Source organism: Aspergillus ibericus, assembly GCF_003184845.1.
Source record: "Aspergillus ibericus CBS 121593 unplaced genomic scaffold BO80scaffold_28, whole genome shotgun sequence".
Taxonomy (NCBI): domain Eukaryota; kingdom Fungi; phylum Ascomycota; class Eurotiomycetes; order Eurotiales; family Aspergillaceae; genus Aspergillus; species Aspergillus ibericus.
In genome coordinates, this window is record NW_020292126.1 from 49073 (window position 1) to 69692 (window position 20620).

The window sequence follows — 20620 nt, forward strand, 5'->3', positions numbered from 1 at the left end:
CTTGTCAGTCTCCAGCCTCACCATTCATGGCCAGCATCCATGCGTCCGGATGCATGGCGGCCGGGACGGTCGCGACTATTTATGCCCCAGGACTTTTCCTCCTGCACAGTTGACCCACCCGGGCTCTTGTGCAAGGTACGTATGCGGTATCCGCGGGACTGGGACAAATTGGGTCCGACTAGGGCTGATGCGGAATGCCCAGACCAAGTCAACGTCTTCCGGCGGACCCGGGCGATTGGGGGGGGGGTGGACGCCCGGCTGCGGCGGGATGCCCTGGTCTCTGGAAGCCATGAGGCCGGGTGTTCGATTCCCTGTCTCGCCGTGACCCTTTTCATCGCCCTGCTGCCAACCGCATGTCTCCTTGACCCCGAACGCGGTCGTGGTGCTCCCATCCTCGCGAAGCCACTCGATCCGACGTGCGCAGGCCCGGATGGCGAACTCGTTCTGCAGGCCCGGCGGCTAGTGAACCTTGGCAGGGCACGCGCGGATGCTGATTGGCAGGCCGGGCTCGGCTTGGGCCCCGAGTGGAGAGAGGGCCGGCAGGCAGACGAATTAGGGCTTCATCCCGAAAATACGATGCACGGCAGAAGATCATCCCGGCAGACAGGCATCCGCCGGGGGTATTAACCCACTCTATGGAAAGATATATATATATATGGGGGATCGTGGATGCTAACAAAACACAAACAGATGCCGGCTAGAAAGAACAAAAGGCAAAGACATAAATCCGTTTCCCGTTTCCCAAACACATCAACCAATCAACACCAACACCGTCGAGCAGAAAACCCAGACAGCCCAGCTTAATCTGGGGGAGACTGTGTGTGGTAGATCCCCACAGTGGGGGACGTCCTGTACAGGGAGGCGCTACGCCCACGCCTCTTAGGCGTTGTTGGCGCACGTCCAGCTGGCCGAGGCGGAGCTGTCGTGGATGGATTTGCCCGACACGTAAAGTCCCAGACCGCACTAAGTTGGGGGTTAGTATTCGGTTGAGGGTGAGACCGACGGAAGAGGCAAGGGCAGGGACGTACAATCGCGCAGGCAATGCCAAAGATCACGAGGTTGACGATGGTCAGGAAGATCTTGGAGGGCGAGGCGGTATATTGGCCCTTGTTCATGACCAGCCAGAACATGGCGGGGAGTCCATCTGCGGGGATTAGCCGGGGTGCCGGACGGCGAGAGCGAGAGAGGGAGGGACGTACAACTAAACCAACTGCCGAACAGGGAGCTCTGTGATCACATCCGATGGTCAGTAGGAAATGGGGGCCGCGGATCGGGGATCCTTACAATCAGACTCAACAGATCATTGAAGACGGGGATCGACTCGGCGATGACCCAGGCAATGACCCACACGCCCAGCGCAATGGCGACCCAGGATCCGACGGCGGCGGGGCTGTTGGTGTGCATCTGAGGCGAGCCGCGCCAGAGGCGCACGTAGATGTACTTGGATGCGACGTGGCCGAACACAACACCGGCGATCACGACCTGAGGATGGTCAGAATCTGGAAAGTAAACAACGCGGGACATCTCCGCCTAGACGTACCGTGGGAATAGCCAAGCCGTAGGCAACCTTGCTCATCAGCGGGCCGGCCGAGGACAGGGCCGGGGAGGCGACATCGGGGCCCGCATAGCGGTAGATGACCATAGCCGTGACGATGTACATGGTCGTGTCCATGACCTGCAGCATGGCCAGGGACTTGGGGAAGTCCCGGGGGTCCTCCATCTCGGAGATGAAGCCAAAGAAGGCCACATGGGCAACTGCCAGCGGGTCAGAAAACCGATACCGGACACGGCAGGGCAGGGTAGACATACTGAAGGCAAACACGATGTTGGTCACGGAGAGGAAGGCGTTGGCGAAGCTGGGGTGGGTGGTGATATCCACCTGGACATGGTCGGGCGCTTGCACGGCAATGGCCACCATGGTGACGATGGTCGCAATGGTGATACTGGTGCAGGCTGGAGCGCGGTTAGTCGGCCCGGAATCAGGCGGGGATTGGGTCCGATGGAGACGTACAGGCAAGGGACATGATGTACACCTTTCCCATGGTGCGTGGCAGGGCACCAATAAAGCTGACGATCAAGCCCACGACTCCGAAGACAATGGTGCAGGTGCCGTGGTTGGTGATGGTGTTGAACAGCACGGTGAAGGTGAGCAGATGACTGGACATCAGGAAGATGCAGAAGAGCAGCTGGCCAAAGAAGAGGATCTCGCGTCCGATGCGGCCAAAAAGCAATTCACCAGCGTCGCCCATGCTGTGGACCTGGGGGTAGCGGAGCTTGAACTGGCCGATGACATATCCGGTGTACCAGGAGATACCCGACAGACCCAGGATGAGGAAAATGGAGCTGGACGGGGGGACTTAGTTGAGGTACATCGATCGGGCATGCATCGACAGCCACTTACGGGACGATTCCGAGGGTGGCCACCGCGGAGGGCAGCGACAAGATTCCCAGGGAGATGTTCTCCGCAATCATCACTACCATGCTGGGTTAGCGGGTCGTCCCCCGGGAGCTGATGGGGTGTGTGTCCTTACGTATACCGCAGTGCCACCATTTCATGACCCGGTACTTGACCTCACCGCACTCCTCATTGCCAAAGGGGTCATCCGCCGGGGGGGACTCGTTGGCGGAGACCTTCTTCTCGATCATGTCGTCGAGAGCTCCGGCCTCATGCTGCACGGCGAGGGCTTCGACATCCCGGGTAGTGGCGGTCATGGTGATGAGGCTGTAGCGGAGGGGACGGCCGTCGAGTCTCAGGGCCAACGGGGGGTCGAAAGCAGAGGGAAGGGAAGGGGAGAGGAGAGGAGAGAGCGACGAAGAAAGGCAAGCAGCAGCTAGAAGGCTATTAAGGCCGGACGGCAGGATGGCGGATGGACGATTGGCCGGGCATCTGGCGGGCGGGATTTAGCTTTTTTTTCTGCGCTTGGGGGAAAGACCGATGGGATTGTGGGGTGCTTTGCTTGGGAGCAGGAGAGGGTGGCATCGTCGTGGCCACGGCGGGGTGGAGACGCTGATAATCAATCAATCAATTTACGTTTATCCTGGACTAAGGCGGGACAGCCTGGGGGGAAAGACGCTCGCCCGGTGGTTCAGGCTGGATCGGAGAGCGAATCAGTGGCCTGGATGGCGAGGTTATGCAGTTTAGTGGCCCCCCCGGGGGAAGTGGACGATGATCAGTTTGGGGGAGGTTGCGCCTCCTCGATCCCCTCCATCGTCCAGCGGCCATCCTGTCAGCCTATCTGGTACTAGTCCTGGGGTAGATGATGGCATAGTGCTGCCGGGGACGCCGTCTTTCTGGCCTAGGATAGAGTTTGAGCCACCCAGGGGACTTGCCGGGAATTTTGCCATCGTGGAGGAGGAGGAGGAGAGGCCGTCCCTTGCATGGGAGCCGGTTACTACTACTATGCTGCATCGGGATGGCTAATAGGATTGGGTAAACGGTGAAGGGGGGAGGATGATAAGCTGTCGGTTCGGAACCGAGGCACCGCCTGGCTGAAAGGTGCTTGTCGCTGCCTGTTGGCCTGACGCCTGTCCTTCCAGGGCTACGGTGTGATCCAACTGTGTCAGTGATACTCAACTGTCTGTAAGTTGGTATTGAAAAAAAAAAGCCCGCGAAGAAATGAAACGAGTGGGGCACCTGTAAGGCTAGCCGAAGACGGCAATCCTCTAGCCGAAACAGGCAACACAAACGCTTGCAGCGGGGATGCTGAGTCAGGCAGACAGGCGGCCTTTCGGTTTGTCACTCCTTTGACTCACCCGTCAGTTTCCATTGCCTAATGAATACGCAGTCCAAGTTCACGGTTCACCGTAGCACTCAATTGGGGATCCCATCTCTCAATCTCCAAGGCCATGGGTTGCCATCTCCCACGTGGACACTTAGGGTTAGGGCCAGGGTAGGATTCCGGGGAAGGCCTGCTGCTCCTGGTCTGGAATCGCGATAGTCGATAGATAACAGATAAGGATTCCGGTTCCTGGCCGGTGAGCCGGACCCTACGGTGTCTTAGGCTATTAGCCTCCCCTGCTAACCTTCTAGAACGAGTTTATTCCTGCTTGGCTTCCTCAAGCGCGCACTCAGCCGGGTCATCCTTCGCCCGTGGCCCCGAATTGGCCTCTTTCCGCCTCCTAGCCATGCATCATCGGGGAAGCTAGAAGAGAAAGACCATGATGGATCCTCCATCGCTGATTTCCGGCCAGGAGCTGGGGAGCAACACGGGGAGGGGAAAAGGCCTGGGGGGAATAATGAATCTCCCTTCGCCGGGGCTCACTTCTGGGGAATCCCAGCACCGAATCAGCCACCACCGGGAAGGACCCGGCCCGGCTCCGGTGACGCTGCCGGTGGATCTCGAGTCGCCATCTCCTCTCACTCTCCTCTCCTCCTCCTCCTCCTCCCTCCATACGACATAGATACATCCGGATTACTGTATACTCTGTATCGAAGTCGGTATCTCTCCCTTCTCGCGCGTGCTTGGTAATACTGCGCGATCATCGCTGGAACCAGGTTCGTCTCCCTGCATTTCCCCGATCGGCTCAGCTACCCTGTGCTGGGCAGTCCATCGTATACGGTGTTGGCCCCCGCCTCAAGCCTGGGGTACAGGCACCCAAAGCGACAACCTTGCCCACCCGTTTCATCAAGGTGGCGACCGCATCCGCGAGGCTGCAGCATAGCCTGCCTGTCCCTGCTCGTCGTGCATGTCGTTGCAGGCGACCCACTGGCCCATTGGTCCTGAGAACGCGCCTCCATGCCGAGCCTCGCCCTCGGATAACCGCGGCTGGGCGTCTCCCACGTACAGCTTCCGCCCTATCGACCTAGTATCAGTCTAGAGAGGGACTGGCATCTTGTTGGTGCTGACTGCCGAGACATCACGGTGGACCAACTTCCGTGACCGGATTGCTCCGTGGGGACGCGACTGGCGGGTATCGGTTGCAGTCGGTTACGTGAATGCCCTCGTCAGTATCAGCTATCGGATAAAGCTATCTCAGATGGGTCTCGCTTCCTATCTGACCCAGGGCTTTCTGCCAGCTGTTCGATTCGATTCGAGTCTATCGATGCGAGGAAAGCCGCGTCTGCTCCCGCAGACCGACCAAGGAACCAGCAGTTCCTCTCTCGCCACCAAGCGTGTATGGATGATGCAGTCTTCTGCGTCGTAAAGTCAGATCACCAGTGCTTCGTGTGTCTAGTACACCCCTGCCGGTCGGCGTCAACTTAGAACCTTTCACGCTGTAAATCTTCCCATTAGTCACTCGCACGGAGGCCTAACCCACAAGCTCAGAGTACACGCCGGGTGAACCTCCCCAGGGCATTGATCCAGGAATATATGATGAGCATGTGACATCCCAACGTCGCATCTTGCTTGCCCCGAGAAGCGATCAGACTGTCATGGAAGTTGCCCCTGCCTTGGTTGGTGATGGGCCACTGGCTTCGGCGGGATCCAGCCGATAGTAGTACTTTTCCAACCGCCATTCTGGACGCCCACCTACGGATGGAAAATGGCTAGGGTCCAGTCTAATGGACGGGTCATCTCGCCCTTCTGCATGTTCCTCCTGGGCCTGCAACCCCCGCGGCCCCCTCCCCTCGGAGGGTCCCACCTCCAACTCCCGTCCCTTACGTCGTCCGCGAGGCAGCGCCACGAGACCAGCATACATCATCTGGCAGCATTCCCCATCGATTTATCCCGGTCAACTGGAGATCCTCTCCTGCCCGGGAAAACCATTACGCCACCCCGTGATCACGTGACGCTTTCCGGGTCCGCCCATGTACCCCAGGTGTCACTGTCTGTCCCTCGGCGCCCGCCCAGTGTGCCCCCAATGTGCATGCGCAGCTGCCCAATCCCCGGATTCTCGTCCGGTTCGGATCCGGGGCAACACTGGCTAAGGTCTCCGGGTCCAAGCCACCACTCGGCCGCCAGGAGGGGTGTCTACGTGACCATCGGCCAGCCCGACGAGAGGTCGACGGGGTACACGCACCCCCAGCCCCCCTCCCTACTCTCCCAGCCCCTATCTACCCTACTCTGCCCTACCTTACCTACGTGGTAACTCCAGTCGACCGCTTCGCCCCTGTTCATATGTTTACTGGCCCACAAATCAAACATGGAGACTACGGCTGGAGATGGATCAGTAGCGAAGTTGAAGATGGTCGCTGTTTTTACGGTCAATTATGGTCGCTTGGGTCCATGCCAGACCACTGCACGATCTTGCTAAGTACAGGAGCACTGGCTACCGAAGAGAGGGTCGCATTTAATAACACATCTGTCAAGACTAGAGATACTGACTCTGCCGCATTCGCAGAATTGCTTCAGCAGGGAGCCAGAGACGGACGTTCTCTGGAACGGGGGGCTGCCAGAAGTGGCCAGTCCAATCATGCCAACCACATGCCTTCTCTGCCCCAGACGCAAGGGCAACATCGTCCCCCCGCTAAAAGCTGCCCCAATAATGCAGGTCATAATCGACTCCGCCGGGCCGCCACAGCGCCGCGGGCGTGTACACCGGGATCGGCGAGGCAGCTAGCAAGCGCATCCAGGGTTAGCACCGAACCACATCCGAAACGAAAATCATCGAAAGAACTCACTGCCGTATCCGGTGCTGGGGGCGGCCCACGCCGGAGAGGTCGGGGCGACCCATCCCGTGGGCGACGCCGTGATGGTGTAGGTGCTGGTGTACGTGGTCGGGGTCGCTCCGGGGGCCAGCGAGGCAATGCCGTCGTTGGTGCCGTACGAGTCATCCCCCGTGCCGAAGATATTGTTGACCTTGTTGACGACGTAGTCGCCGGACTCGGTCCACAGCGTGAAGTCCTCAATGGTGACGTCGGTCGCATAGGAGAGGTCATTCGCGATCAGGTACAACGGAGGCCGACGGGCCCCGTTGGCCACGGATCCTATGAGCACCCACCGCGTTAGTGAAGAGCGTCTGAAAGAGTCACCGGGAAAGGGAAGGTACCGGAGAAATTCCGGAAGGTCAGATTGCTGAGGGCCACCGCGCCGGTGTCGGGCTCGAACGTGTTCTGCCAGTACTGATCGATGTCAAGGCCGTAGAGGCTCGCCTTGGATCGGAAATTGAGGAACTGCACGTTGCGCACGTAGCCGGATCCGCCGGGGTACGTCTTGATGAAGGCAATATTGTTGCCCTGGATGATGCTGATGTTTTGGGCCACCTGAGCCGGTTAGTGGCGGGCCGCCGAGATGGGGACGGGGACGTACAATGTCGGAGATCTCGGCGGACACATTCAGACTGCCGATGGACACGCCTGACCCAGCCTGGTTGCACACCAGGTTCTCAATCAAGGCGTGGTGAGAGGGACTTTTCACGGAGACGCATTCGTCCCGGTTGGTCACCTACGGGGGACCCGGTCAATGCGGTTCGCGACGAGGGGACGCACGACTCACTTCATTGTCGTGGATATAGTAATTGGTGCCGATGGCATCGATGCCATCATAGCTGCCCAGGTTGGCCCCGCGGACGGTGATGTGGTAGACCTCGACGTTGACGGCAAAGTCCAACACGAGGTGGAACTTGGGGCTGTCCACGAGAATCAAGTCGTGGACGGTCGCATTCGTGGAGGAAACGAGTCGGACGAGGCGCGGACGGTCGGTACTATGTCCGGTTAGGGATGCCCTGGCAGCCGACATGGGGGCGTTACTCACTTGTTGAGGTTGCGGTACAGGTATCCCTGGCCTTGGAAGGCACCCAGGCCGTTGGAGGAGTAGAACTCAAAGTCCACCGCTGCGACACAACAGGCTCAGTCAGATCCACACCCCACCCACAGGCGGAAAAAGGCCGACACTCACCGTTGACAATCACCAAGACATCTAGCAAGAATTTATGGTCACCTTCGCCGTTAATGGTGGCATTCAGGAGGTCCGCGCCCGCGAACCCCTGGAGGATCAACCCACGCTCGATGGTCCAATTCCCACCGTATGCGGCCGTGATGAGCCCGTCCAGCTGGAAGGCCCAATTGGTGGCATTGCTGAGCACCACGCCGCGGTGGATCAGGTAGTCGCCGGCGGGAACGATGAGACGACTGCCCGGGTTGGGCAGCACGCAGTCCGAAAAGGCCGACTCGAGGGCTGGGGCAAGATCGGTGCTGTTGTCGGCCACGGCACCATAGTCCAGCACGCTACATTCGATCGTCTTCTCGGCGAGCGGGGTGGTTGGTCCAACCGGGCCGATCAGCTGGCCGGCTGCGACGCTGGACCAGAGCAGCAGCAGAAGGGAAGAGAGCATCATCGCGAGCAGGGGAACAGGGTCTCACTGCGGGGTCCTGATCCTCGAGAGGTCTGAAGGTGTAGTGGCAGGGGGTGGTCGGCAGCGCGTCTTTATGCGATGCGGCCAGGGCCAGGGCCCGCCGATCCAGGAGGGTATCTTCCACCAACGGCTGCAAGTCGCCATATCACGGCGGGATGAGAACCGTTGACGTGATGGCGTGAAGAAAATGAATGGGGCTGCAGGTGCATTAGTGCCGTCAGAGCACGCCGGAGGATTCGATTGATATTGCCACTACTAAGGAAGGAACGCGACTACCGGTGCAGGGGATTGCTTGGGGCTCCGGAATCGGGGCTACAGGGAAGGTTCTGGGATGAAGGATGAAGGAACGGAGAAGAACATACGCTACGGTTATGGACCGCGGAGACTACACTGGACACCCCCGGGTATCCCCTACTCGACACCTCTCGTCAATGCGCGAATACGGAGTACTTTATTCTTGCTAATTACTCTCACTTGCCGGCAGCCTCCCGCCGGGTCGTCGACTGGGGATCCAAGTACGGTCTCTCGGCCTGGGGAGCCACGCGCAACCCGTGGCGCAGATGCGGGACTAGACGTGGTCAGTCAGGGGGTTCAAGGGAAGCCAGGGCCCAACAGGCACTTACAATAGTCAAAAATGCCCGTGTGAAACGTGGCCCGGTTGTCCCAGATGGCAACGGCATTCGGGGACCACTTCCAGCGCACCTGGAACTCATATCCCTCGGCCACCGTGCGGTACAGGTGGTCCAGAATGCTATCCCCCAACCGTTTTTCCAGTCCGACAATCTCCTTGGTGAAGTTTTCATTTACATACAGCGTTTTCCATCCGGTCACGGGGTGCGTGCGAACCACCGGGTGCTATCCAGCGTCCGGTTCGTCAGCCACCTACTGAGTCCGAAGGGCATCAGGAACCCGGGCAGGGGCGCACTTACCAGGGTTTCAATGGGATCGCGGCGCAGACATCCGTTGGTACGCCGGGCCTTTTCCGCCTGCTCCAGGCCACTGTGTCGGGCCTCCAGCGTCTCCAGGAAGGTTCGGAGTTTGGGCGAGAGAGCTGCCTCGTCAGTACGGTAATAGGAACCGGAGCATAAGAGCACCTACACTCATACAGACCATAGCCACTGGCCCAGATGGTATCCCCGCCGGTCACACTGCCATCCGGCCCGGCGTTGGGGAGCGTGTCCATCTTCAGCATCGTCAGACCCGGAGGCTGAATCTCATAGCTGACATCCGAATGCCAGATCTGGTGGGAGCGCCCGTTGACGGCCGTCTCATCCTTGTAGATGGGGTGCACCCACGGCAGATCGGGGATGATGCCCGCCATCTGGTGGATGTGCAAGGGGCCGTAGTACGCCCCAAAAGCGATCTGCTCATGCACATCCATGGTCTGATCCCGGAAGAACACCACGCCACGCTCGGCCACCAGCCGGGCGAGATCATCTTTCTGCTCGTCCGTCAGCTCCGTCAGCTGCAGGCCGACAATCTCGGTGCCGATTTCGGGCGTCAGATGGATCACGTCCTGGGCGGCACTGAGCAGACGACTCTTGCCCGGGTCGGCGCTCAACCCGCGATCCACGAAGGGCTGCTCCTCCAAGTTGGGCAGCGTGAATGGCGTGTAGTTGGGGTATTGCAGGCCTGCCTCCCGGACGGACACGAGCGGCGAGACCCCGCGGGGCGTGACATACTCCGGGTGCGGCAGGCCCTGAGGACGCTCGGGCAACTGCAGAGGCTTCTGAAGAGAGGGCATGGTGATGCGATGAGGAGGATGGGACGGGACGAGACGATCGACTCAAGAGCAAAGCAGGCTACGGCTGCGCGTGGGCGACAACGAAAAGAGCAGAGGGGTCAGCTCAAGAAGCCCCGCGATGCGACCAGGATGCTATGATGCCATCTAGCCGACCGATCAGCCCATCGGCAGCCGATCAGCATCGACCGGGATTCCGCGGCCAGGCGCCGTTGCGTCCGTGGGGTTGGTGGACTAATCGGCATGACGCCATCCGAGCCCTGTCTGAGATGATCCCGTCGGGCCTCCGGGCGGTGCACCTCATCGCGGACCTGCTCCTAGCACCGGGGTGGAGCTCCGTCCCTGACAGGCGGGGCCCTCAGGGTCTCGTGGGACTGGCCGGTGTGCCTTATCTCTACTGCATCCAGCACGTCGTCGGGGGAGGGAAGCTCGCCATGCGTCGTCATCGGCGCAGGATCCCCGAGACGGGCTAGTCATGGGCGGGATTGCTACGAAGGATGAACGGTGGAGGGGCACGGAGATGAATTTTAAATCTGTCGGTCTATCTAAGCAACCCTGTCGTGGGCCGGGAGTGGTGCACGTTCTACCGGGAATGGGGTCCGCTAACTATCAAACAGGAAATCCAGACGCTTGTTCCCCTGATCGGTGGTGGTGGCCAGATACTCCACCTTCTCCTCGGCCGACATCGCCTCCCACCGGTTGCGCTTCCAGCGGTTCCGGGCCACATAGTACGCCTTGGCCAGCACGTAGGCCACGATGGTGGCCACGTTGATGGCAATGAGCTGCCCGTCGCCGCGGTGGTAGTAGGGCTTGTCGTCACTGCGGTAGATGTTGGACGAGGCGATGCCGGACAGCTGGATGGTGATGTTGTACATGGCAGCACTGACGGCGCGCGTGCGCACGGCGTTGCTCAGACGCGAGCACCAGCCCACGTGCGCGGCGTGGGGGGAGGGCCAGCCCAGCAGGACGAAGGTGACGGCGTACAGGCCCCAGTGGGAGAGGGTGCTGGCGTGCCGGAAGAGGACGATGAGCAGGGGCAGCGACCACAGCTGCGTGAGGATGCCCACGGCGCAGATCTGGCGCAGGCGCTCGGAGAGCTCGGTGACCAGCAGCAGGTTGATGGCGGCGAAGACGGTGACGGGGATGCCCAGCAGGGTGGTCTGGAAGGTGGAGAAGCCGATGGCGCGGAGGGACAGGCTGAGATACGATTTCGGCGGCGAGGTGGGGATCTCGAACAGCATGCCGATGACGTAGATGGGCCAGAGATCATAGTCGCGCAGACTCTGCCACAGCATGCCCAGGCTCAGGGCCTGCCGGTTGTGCATGTCGCCCTTGGAGGGGTCGTCGCGCAGCACGCGGGTGACGATGATGGTCTCCTCGCGCTCGGTGAAGTAGCCGCGGGGATTCCACCAGGTGGCCGTCTGAGTTGGCCCGGGCACGAGGAAGAGAAAGCTGCCGAGCCCGATGACGATGCTGATGAGGGCCTCGATGAGGAACAGCCAGCGCCAGCCGGCGCGGCCCTGGACGCCGCGCATGTGCAGCACGCCATAGGCGATGAAGGAGGCGATGACGCCGGAGAGGGAGTCGACGAACCAGAAGAAGGCCAGGCGCAGGGGCATCTCGGACTTGGTGTAAAAGTAGGAGAGGTAGAGGATGGCGTCGGGGATGAAGCCGCCCATGAAGAGGCCGATGAAGAAGCGACAGGCGAAGAAGCCGGCGCGGTTGGTCATGAAGAACTGGCCGCCCGAGGCCAGACTCCAGAGGATGATCTGGACGGGGATCCAGCGGTCCGGGCCCAACCGTTTGCCGATCATCTGCGAGGGGATCTCGGAGATGAGGAAGCCGATGCGATACATGTTCTGGGCGTTGTTGTAGTCGTTGGTGTTGATGCCGAGGTCCGGCAGCAGGTTATCCGCCGACGCGTTGCCCAGGTTGCCCCGGTCCAGGTTGAGGCCGAAGAACATGACCAGGATCCAGAGAAAGATCTTGATGTCCGTCTTGCGCCGCACGGCGCGCTCCTCCCGGTGCGTCCACCGCGCCGCCGGGTCGAAGCGGTGCAGGTTCTCGTACTGGGGATGCGGCCAGTAGTAGGGCGCCAGGTTGGCATCGTCGAACACACTCCGCGTCGTGGCAATGGCATCCAGATCCACCTTCTTGGTGGAGGCGGCGAACGCGGCGAACATGCTGCGCGAGGTCGGGGCCTCGGCCGGGTCCGCCAGATCGTCCGGGGGAGGATTGGTCGAGGAGGCGGTGGTGGTAGGCACCGCCCTGACCTCGACCGTCTCTTTCTTCTTGTCCGGAGGATTTGACATGCTGCAGGAGGACAGAGGCTTGGGGAGGGGGAAATAGACTGATGCCAGGGAGGAGGGTTCCCGGCCCAGGGCCGGTTCTTATGTAGCCCTATCTCGCGGCGATAAGGGCGCGAGCTCGCATCATCGGCGCGCGGATGATGTTATCGTCCAGCCAGGCCGGTTACCGATTGACGGAAAATCGCGTGGGAGCTCGTCATGCAGCCCCAATCAGCCCGGCTGCAGCGGCTGCAGGATCACCACCACCACCGTTGGCCTCGCATGATGGCCCCTGCTCGCGTGGGCCCGGGGTCGGAGCCGCCATCGGAACATGTCCCAGCCCGTGTTCTTCGCCGGGGATTTTCTCCCTGGTCGCCATCGACTCGCTGTATGCCCTTAGCAGTTCGACATGCTGTGGAGATGGCGATGGCGATGGCGGACCCACGCGTCGGTTAGGGTCGTCGAGGCTGCGAGGGTCGATGCACCGGGCGCGTTGAAGACCGTGGTCGGGGCCCACGATTGCGAGCATTGACGTCTGGGTGATGCACGGTCGGCTCGGATTTGCTGGACACGATTGAGGGTCTCGTCGATGCCACTGTCAGTCGCTGCGCCGCAGCCAGGGGACTAGGGGAGACGGTCTCTCTCAGCGGAGGGTCGCGATACAGCTGACGGGATACGACCACCAGAGTATCCGACCGGCAGAGAGAAGAGAAAGAAGAATCGGAATGATTAGTACGACCAGAGTTATGTAAGGAAGGGATCGTTAGGGATTGGTTGATGCTGACCACTGTCATCCGGGCAGCAAGACCAGACGAAATCAAGCGCATCGGCATCCCTGGAGCAGGACGCCATCAACAGATCGTCTTGCTTGTTATCATGCCGACGAGCACGTCCCTCGCAGCAGTCAGCCTGATGGATGGGAGGGTGCGTGGCTTCACTACCTCAGCCTACCCTATGCAAAACCATCACCACCACCACCACCACCTCCTCCTCCTCCACCACCACTACTACCACCACTACCAAAGCAATGCGTGTGCCAGACCGACAGGTGTCTCAAAGGGGCAAAGGAAAGAAAATAAACCAGACGGTCAAAAAGAAACAGCAAAGAAGGGGACAGCAACACACCACAAGGAGTCAGCGAGGCGAGCTCAATAACGACAATAGCCACCGGGAACAACAATAGCAACGATGCCTCCCCGTCTTATTGACCTCAACGATCTGCCCAACCCTAAGAATGGACAGACCACCGCCTCGCGTCATCCAGAATGGAAAGGTGATGCATCACAACCGCCCGGGGTCAATAGCACGAGTGCCCCCGTATCAGCCAAACCTTGTCGGAACGGCCGCCTCATCCCCCGAGCCAGTGAAACCCATCCATCTAACCCTTCCCTCAGGGGCCATCCTGTCGATGAATCGTCAGCGACCTTTCCAGAGCCGGGGGATGATCTCCACCAAGCACTCGGTGCATCCCCAACGAAACCCTCCGACCCCGTAGGCCAGACCCCCGGCCCAGCAGCCGGGTGGATACATCCAGTTATGATCAATCCCAGCCCAGCGCGAAAGAGCCAGATGAGACAGATGACCAGCCCAACTGTCATCCGAGCTTATTCTTCCTCCCGTGAGGCGGCATGCCACCCATCGCAGCCCGGCCAGCGCCTCCTCATGCCAATCTCCTACACAAATGTGCAATTGACTTTCCACTAGGGCCGCGCGGGCTGTCACTGGCAAGTCCCTTGATCCCTCCCAGTTGAATCCCAAATTCCACCAGGGGGTAGTATACCACTTCCCGGCAAAGACTAGAACTCTGAGCTCAGTGGCTCACAACGCGCATTACTTGTCAACTGTAAACAGGGTAGAGTCACGGCGAAGTCCGGTGAGCGGTTTAACTCTCGGAGGGAAAAAGGGGGAGGGGGGAAGACTGCGAAGCCCGGGGAAGCAAGACGGCTACTAGTTCCTATATCATCGGGATGATTGGATGAATGGATGGATTGGGAGGGGGTAGGTGACTAGAATGCATGCAAGAAACGAAGCAAACTGAGGAACTGAAGAAGACCCCGTAAGATGACTAGAGGAACATGGATACCCTAACAGAACAGATAGTGATGACGGTCTCTGATGACCCGGCGCGTTCGATCGCCATCGTTCAGTTCTACCATAGGACTAAAGTCTCCCTCGTAGTCTTGGTTACGATTCATCAGGACGGTCCGACTACGGGGAAGTTGCGGAAGTACGGCAGTAGGAGGAGAAAATATTGAGGATGACTCCAGAATGAAATCAAACAAAGCCTCCCGCTAGCACAACCATCTTCATCTCCCTACACTAATTCACTCTGGTGAAGTTCCTGACTCGTAGGTTTCCTCCTGGACCGGATCACCGTCCTCAGCGTCTTCCACGTCGTCTTCCTCGTCTTCCTCAGCGTCTTCCTCATCGTCTTCCGCATGGCTGGCGGTGTTGGTGGTGGTGGTGGTGATGGCTAGCCACTCCGCCTGGGCCTTTTTGCCCTTCGCGGCCACCAGGACCTCGGCAGCATTGGCCCGCCAGGGAGGGAGCTGATTCCAGTGAGAGAGAGATTGCATGTCGGTGAAGACGATACCCGGACGCGTCACCATCAGAATTCGACCGCCATCCCCGGGCATGGCTCCCAGGTGAAACCCATGGAGTCTCGTCCGGTCTGAGCCGTGCTGGAAGGTCCGGGGCAAGTCGGACAGCCGCTCGACCACGAGATTGGCGTAGAGGCCGCCATCGGCCTCGATCATCTCCTGGGCCGCGTGTTCCAGGAGGCTGCGGAGCGCTTGATCGCGCTGGGTCCGCTGGGCCTTTCTCGGCTCATCCTTGAGCAGCAGCTGGAAGACGCGACGCTCCAGCAGTTCGTTCCCGTAGGACCGGAGCAGAGCCGTGCGGTGCGCGGCAGTGTGCCGGGCGAGCTGAGTGGGCGGGGGCGGCGAGCCAAAGAAGCTGAGCTCGTTGCATTTCTGAACCGTGAGCGTTTTCAACCAGGCGGCGTCCATGGGCTCGACTACCAGAGGGGGAGGGGGCTACGGTCAGCGACTGAATGGATCTGCTCGGGGAAGGAGAGGCATTGACTCACCCGCTTTGAGCCTCTCGTAGAGGTACTGGAATCTTTGGGGGAAGTGGGCGTCCCCATTCCGGTCGGTAGCGTGGAGCTTCGCGTCCATGAACCAGAAGGAATTGTCTAAGAACTTGGTGCAGATAAACTGGTTGATCATGGTCTCAGCTACCACCTTGGCCATCTCAATGCGCGCGGTGGGTGGGAGGCGGCGATGGATGCTGTCCCAACCTTCCTGAACGCAGAATCCGTTCAAGCTGGCGATTATCTCCCGTTTGTCGTCGGCGGATAGGCGAGACGCCGCGTCAGGGGCAACCCAGAGCTCCACCCAAATGTGCACTCTCATCCACAAGTGGAAGAGTTGATGACGGACCGAATCCCTCGACACGAGACCGGGACTGTGCGTGTTGTAGCGGGTGTAGTGATACTGCATCATGGCCTGATATTCCTGGCGTTGACACAGAAAAGCTTGGTTGGGGTAGAGGGCGTCCTCAGTCGAGGACTCCTGCATGGCGGCATCGACGGGTTTGGCAGAGGGTGCTTCTATGCTAGGGACTCCCTCCGCGTCACTTCCAGCGGGTTGGCTAGGGTGTGTTTTCACGCTGTCATCGGGGTCCTTGGACGGGACGCCCTCATTGTCTCCACTTGGTGGGGTAGAGGGTGCTTCCACGCCGTCATGAGGGTCCTGGCAACGGACATGCTCTGCATCACTTCCGGCTGATGGGGAAGACAGGGTTGCCACGCTGTCAGAAGGGTCCTGGGAAGATGATCCCTCCGCGTCGTCTCCACCTGGTGGGGTAGAGGATTCCATGTGAGTACAGGGACGCTTGGGAGATGATGGTTCTATGATGTCGCAAGAATGCTTGGAAGAGCATGTCTCAGTGCTTTTACGAGGGTGCAGCTGAGAAGGTCCCTCCATGTCGTCCTCAACAGGCGTGCCCTCGTGGGGTTGCGTAGTCACGTTCATGGTGATGGGCAAACGATTTGCGAAGTGTGAAAAGGCAAAAAAAAAGAGAGAGAGAGAGAGAGAGAGAGAGAGGCAGGTGAGTATCGAGGATACAAAATCATGAAGAAACGCGGCAGGCAGGGGAGTTGGGGGTCTTTTCCTGCTCCCCCCTCTTTGTCCGGGATCCGTCACGCGTCCCGATTTTAGGCTTTGGGGCTGGAGGGTTTCATTTGGACAAAACCTTCTTTGTTGCGGGCTATCCATCGGCTCGCCATCGGGAAACTCAGTTTGTCCGAGCGGGTGGCACAGAGAGAGACATGGCTGATGGCCGGGCCTGGGCATCGTCCCGTTTCTTATTTGATTTGGATAGTAGTCATCATGGGCCACAGCATAAAAGGACAGGCAGCATCTTGCTTCCCTCCCTTTCCTGATAGCTTCGCTGATTGATCTTGCTTACAGCCGTCGTTGCCATCCTCTCTCTCACGTGCATCTTCTCTTAGTAACATTGGTTTCGCTGGTCGAGCTTCTGGATTACCAATGGCCCACAACCGCTTCATCGTTGGAGTCGATTTTGGCACCACCAAATCAGGCAAGCCAGAAATCGTTCCCCTTGCCCCCAGTCCCCGATCTCCTTGGATCCTGGAGCTAACTTGGACGTGGTCCTCAGTGGTGTCATATACCCACACCACATCAACTCAGGATCCCACCTGGTGGCGGCCCAACCGAGGAAGCTGGATCATTCCATCGGTGATGGACTACGACGAGGAGGGTCGGCTAGTTTGGGGCCAGCCAGCCACGAAGCGGCCGAACCCTCTTGTGTGGGCCAAGTTGTTGGTGGACGGGTCCCCCGACGTCGATGTGGCTGGCAGCAACCTCCAGGACATCCTGAGAGGTCGTTTCAACGACCTGGGCGACCGGTCCCTGACGACGGTGATTGGGGACTACCTGGGCGCCTTGCGGGCCGGGGTGGTGGCCGACCTGAAGGCGCACGATCTTCAGCCTCAGGTCGACTGGTGGGTTGCCGTGCCGAACTGCTGGTCGATGAAAGGCAAGGGCATCTTCCGCGCAGCGGTAGAGCGGGCCGGCTTTGCACGGGAGGGCCACCGAGTGTTTTCTCTGTCCGAGGCGGGGGCCTCATCCAAGCCGGGGACGCAGTGGTGGTCTGCGACTGCGGCGGCGCCACGACAGACCTGGCAACCCTGGTCATGGACGCCAACGACCAGTTTGACCTCCAAGGCCAGGCGAAACGGGCCAGTGAGAGATGCGGTGGGGCAGACATTGATCTGTCCCTCCTGCGCAACCTCACCCTCCGGACCAACCCCCCGGCCAATGCCGCCGAGGCCGCCGATGCCCGCCTGGCCGTCCGCATGGCCAAAGAACATTTCACGGGTGATGGGCCGGTGCCGATCCCGTCCCAGCCGAGGGAGGGCTGGCCTGGAATGTCACGGGCGTACCGATTCACCAAGACTGCGTGCCGCAATGCATTCAAGGTCGTGGTAGAGAACGTTGTGGGCCAAATCCTGGATCAGATCAGCCAGGCGGGAACAAGGATCACGAAATTGATCCTCCTAGGCGGCGTGGCTACGTCCCAGTACTTCCGGGACCAAGTCCTCGACGCTCTTCGACGCGTCCTTGGAAACCAGCTGCCGACTTTGCTGCCCCCGTTTCCGAATGCGTAGGTCATTTGTTCTTTCCCCTACTCGATCAAACTCAGCTCATCCCCTCTACTAGCATCGGAGCCGTCTCTGCCGGGGCGGCGCTGCAGGGCCGGAACCATGGCCGGCCGCGGTATTTCCAGAGCCACCGAACCTACACCATCGCCCTTCCCCGAGTCGACTGGGCCGCCGCACAGGGACCCCAGGAGACGCATCAGCTCCATATCGCCATCTCGCCAGTGAGTCATCTCGATTGTCCCCACAGCTGTCCGCTGGACTTGCTAACTTGCCTTGCTCCCCAAGGGTCGTCTGCCCCCCTTCAACTCCAGTGTTCTCTCGGGCTCCTTCGACACGGTGCTGGGGTTCCGGCCAAACCAGCAGGGGCCTCACATCGCTACTTGTCGGCGCGGTGATCCAACAAACCCTAATCGAGGTTAGTTTCTCTCTGAGACTCTCTCCCTCTCTCTCTCCCTCTCTCTCTCCCTCTCTCTCTCCCTCTCTCTCTCCCTCTCTCTCTCCCTTTGACGTTGCGACTTACATCTTCTTCACAGATGTGCTGCTGAGTTATATCTCAGCAGAAAGGTCCATACACAATGCCCAAACAAAGCATCGATTTCCCGATAATAGCCAACTGCACCAGCGCACAGTGCGAGTTTGCTGGTGCATCAGGGATGAATGGGACCTCACCATGACCTGGGAAGTATACCACCGAGAAGGGGATGAGATGCCAGAGCCGCGGGTGCCCTTGGCTTGTCTCGAGCACTCGGTGGCCGACGGCATCCTCCCCGTCTGGTAGTACCTCGCGGGAGGCGACTGGAGACTGCAGGCAGTATAGTGGATTAGGCTTTTCCTTTCTTTTTTTTCTTCTTTTTCTTAATCTTTTCTTCCTTATGCTCTTCTGTTTTCTTCTTCGTCAGTCATCTGTATATGCGCCTGTGTTTCCTTCGGTCTTTCCCTAGATCTCTCTTTTCCGTAGGACTGTCTTTCTTCAACCTCACGTTCCTTAATTTAGAATGGGCTGGTTATAAACAAATAGAACAGTGTCTATTGCGCATGTGTTTGTGGTCAGGGGTCACACCCGGCATCCCCCGGCATTCCTTTTGTAAACTAGCCATCCGGCTACCCTGACATATGTGATTCCCTTGGCTAAGCCCTGGTCTGCATGGGCGACCAGTCTCAGGCGGTACGAGCCCCGGTACCGAGGGAAGGGGTCGATACCGGAAAGCGGCAGGCATGATCCCCGGCGGGCTGATACAGCCACGGGGCGGATCGGCTACGATAGTCACGATGATTGCGAAAAGCGAGCCCACCATGCCCGCGTGAACCGCATCACGGATGGTCTGATCCCGGCTTGTTTATCTCGGCCAAATACTCCAGGAGCTGGGGGTAGTCCTCCGCCCGGCGGCGGGGAGGACGGGTGATCCACGGGATCACCACCGGTCGTCGGCGCTCATACCGGTTGCGAAAGATGTGTCGGTCAAAGGTGTCATTCGCATCCATCCGCAGGGCATCTCGCTCCGCCTTCATGGGGAAGGGACATGTTTCGGACGGGCGATGGGGCAGGCCGAACGCAACAAACTGGTCGATCTGCGCCTCGGATAGCTGGAAGACCATGAAATGCGCATCCGGATGGAAGAAAACTTCCCGCATCTACGTCGGCCGAGGTGAGAGGCAGTACTGGGATGCGGGCCGAAGGACTCACCTCCAACTCGGACTCTCCGCGGTCAAAGAGAACGACCCCCCCAAAGATCTGGTACTCGGCCCAATAGCCGACCACATCAGCCACCCCCATGGGGTATTGATCGTGATCGACAAAGTGCGTGTGATACAGGTGCGTCGGAATCGGGTCGAAGGTCCGATCTCCGGCCGCCTTCATCTCCTGCTGGATGGGCCCCAGGTGTTGTAGCGGAGGAGGGCACTTGTAGGGAGGCTGATTAGTGAGGCGGAACCAGTGCGCGGCCACGGTGTGCACGACCAGTGCCGTGATCTCGATGAGACGCAGACGAAAGGGCCGAGTGCCGAAGACGCTGGTTTGATAGGCTTGCACCACCTGTGAGGGAAACCTTCCCAGTTAGATCTTGATTGCGAAGCTGCCTGTCATAGAGAGTAAATTAAAGGGGGGGGGCGGGGGGTTAGCAAGCGCACAGTGGAGTCAACTGGAACTAGATCGGGGTCGAATGTGGCCCGCCAGGCCCGAACTTGCTCTCGGGCATGGGGGCTCACTTGGAGGTGCTCATTGATGTCCGGCTCGTAGAAGCGCCGATCCCGCTCGGAGACCTGGCGGGTGGGGAGCCCGTCCGCAATCTGTGCCAAGGTGTTGTCGGCCAGCGGGGTGGCCAAGACGTTCAGGATCATCTGCCGGAGCGCGGTTCGATGTCCTGGGCCCAGATTGTGGATGCCCCCTGGATGGGCTGGATGGGCTGGGGAGAAGAAGGATGCCATCTCGGTTGGCGGACGGCGGGCCATTGCCGAGTATTCGTGCCTGGGGCAGCAATGGTGCTGGCCGGATAATTCCGCCTCGGGCAAGACCGTACGGGCCTTATCTCCGACCCCGAACGTAGGGATCTTGATGCCCACAAGCGAAGTCAACTACTATAGTATGTACACCGTAATTACTACCATAGCCATAGCGACGGGGAGAAGATAGGTCAGAGCACTTCTAGGTAGTATGTACTCGGCTGCGTCGGC

General features: G+C 59.6%; 10 protein-coding genes across 10 annotated transcripts; 4 read left to right on the forward strand and 6 right to left on the reverse strand.

The window, feature by feature from the left end:
- Positions 1-39: 39 nt before the first annotated feature.
- Positions 40-627, forward strand: BO80DRAFT_446396 (uncharacterized protein; the record flags this gene model as incomplete). Its single annotated transcript, XM_025721551.1, has 1 exon — positions 40-627. One exon carries the CDS (start codon positions 40-42, stop codon positions 625-627), a length of 588 nt encoding a protein of 195 aa, XP_025573745.1.
- A 14-nt stretch (positions 628-641) lies between these two features.
- BO80DRAFT_426414 (putative amino acid transporter) lies at positions 642-2937 on the reverse strand. The gene is made up of 9 exons (XM_025719766.1): positions 2532-2937; positions 2402-2474; positions 2012-2343; positions 1810-1953; positions 1541-1755; positions 1285-1482; positions 1200-1227; positions 1029-1144; positions 642-963 (listed from the first exon to the last, which is right to left on the reverse strand). Exons 1-9 carry the CDS (start codon positions 2710-2712, stop codon positions 880-882), a joined length of 1371 nt encoding a protein of 456 aa, XP_025573746.1. The 5' UTR covers positions 2713-2937; the 3' UTR covers positions 642-879.
- Positions 2938-5340: 2403 nt separating this feature from the next.
- On the forward strand, positions 5341-6170 carry BO80DRAFT_123641 (uncharacterized protein). The gene has a single exon (XM_025713512.1). It carries the CDS (start codon positions 5485-5487, stop codon positions 6028-6030), a length of 546 nt encoding a protein of 181 aa, XP_025573747.1. The 5' UTR covers positions 5341-5484; the 3' UTR covers positions 6031-6170.
- A 238-nt stretch (positions 6171-6408) lies between these two features.
- BO80DRAFT_436008 (putative rhamnogalacturonase) lies at positions 6409-8217 on the reverse strand (the record flags this gene model as incomplete). Its single annotated transcript, XM_025720936.1, has 7 exons — positions 6409-6497; positions 6563-6868; positions 6931-7144; positions 7191-7325; positions 7377-7584; positions 7635-7713; positions 7779-8217. The coding sequence occupies 7 exons, from the start codon at positions 8215-8217 to the stop codon at positions 6409-6411; spliced, it is 1470 nt and encodes a 489-aa protein (XP_025573748.1).
- A 488-nt stretch (positions 8218-8705) lies between these two features.
- Positions 8706-10048, reverse strand: BO80DRAFT_494736 (TauD/TfdA dioxygenase family protein; the record flags this gene model as incomplete). Its single annotated transcript, XM_025723898.1, has 4 exons — positions 9334-10048; positions 9165-9286; positions 8859-9090; positions 8706-8803 (listed from the first exon to the last, which is right to left on the reverse strand). The coding sequence occupies exons 1-4, from the start codon at positions 9977-9979 to the stop codon at positions 8706-8708; spliced, it is 1098 nt and encodes a 365-aa protein (XP_025573749.1). The 5' UTR covers positions 9980-10048.
- A 530-nt stretch (positions 10049-10578) lies between these two features.
- BO80DRAFT_494737 (putative MFS transporter) lies at positions 10579-12159 on the reverse strand (the record flags this gene model as incomplete). The annotated part of the gene is made up of 1 exon (XM_025723899.1): positions 10579-12159. The coding sequence occupies one exon, from the start codon at positions 12157-12159 to the stop codon at positions 10579-10581; it is 1581 nt and encodes a 526-aa protein (XP_025573750.1).
- A 963-nt stretch (positions 12160-13122) lies between these two features.
- Positions 13123-14153, forward strand: BO80DRAFT_123580 (uncharacterized protein). Its single transcript, XM_025713511.1, has one exon. It carries the CDS (start codon positions 13453-13455, stop codon positions 13966-13968), a length of 516 nt encoding a protein of 171 aa, XP_025573751.1. The 5' UTR covers positions 13123-13452; the 3' UTR covers positions 13969-14153.
- A 435-nt stretch (positions 14154-14588) lies between these two features.
- On the reverse strand, positions 14589-15842 carry BO80DRAFT_358996 (uncharacterized protein; the record flags this gene model as incomplete). Its single annotated transcript, XM_025715903.1, has 2 exons — positions 14589-15280; positions 15353-15842. 2 exons carry the CDS (start codon positions 15840-15842, stop codon positions 14589-14591), a joined length of 1182 nt encoding a protein of 393 aa, XP_025573752.1.
- A 525-nt stretch (positions 15843-16367) lies between these two features.
- On the forward strand, positions 16368-18370 carry BO80DRAFT_503207 (Hsp70 family protein; the record flags this gene model as incomplete). Its single annotated transcript, XM_025724374.1, has 4 exons — positions 16368-17290; positions 17326-17952; positions 18009-18171; positions 18236-18370. Exons 1-4 carry the CDS (start codon positions 16815-16817, stop codon positions 18368-18370), a joined length of 1401 nt encoding a protein of 466 aa, XP_025573753.1. The 5' UTR covers positions 16368-16814.
- Positions 18371-18819: 449 nt separating this feature from the next.
- Positions 18820-20548, reverse strand: BO80DRAFT_426421 (uncharacterized protein). The gene is made up of 3 exons (XM_025719767.1): positions 20078-20548; positions 19635-19982; positions 18820-19582 (listed from the first exon to the last, which is right to left on the reverse strand). Exons 1-3 carry the CDS (start codon positions 20372-20374, stop codon positions 19262-19264), a joined length of 966 nt encoding a protein of 321 aa, XP_025573754.1. The 5' UTR covers positions 20375-20548; the 3' UTR covers positions 18820-19261.
- Positions 20549-20620: the final 72 nt, after the last annotated feature.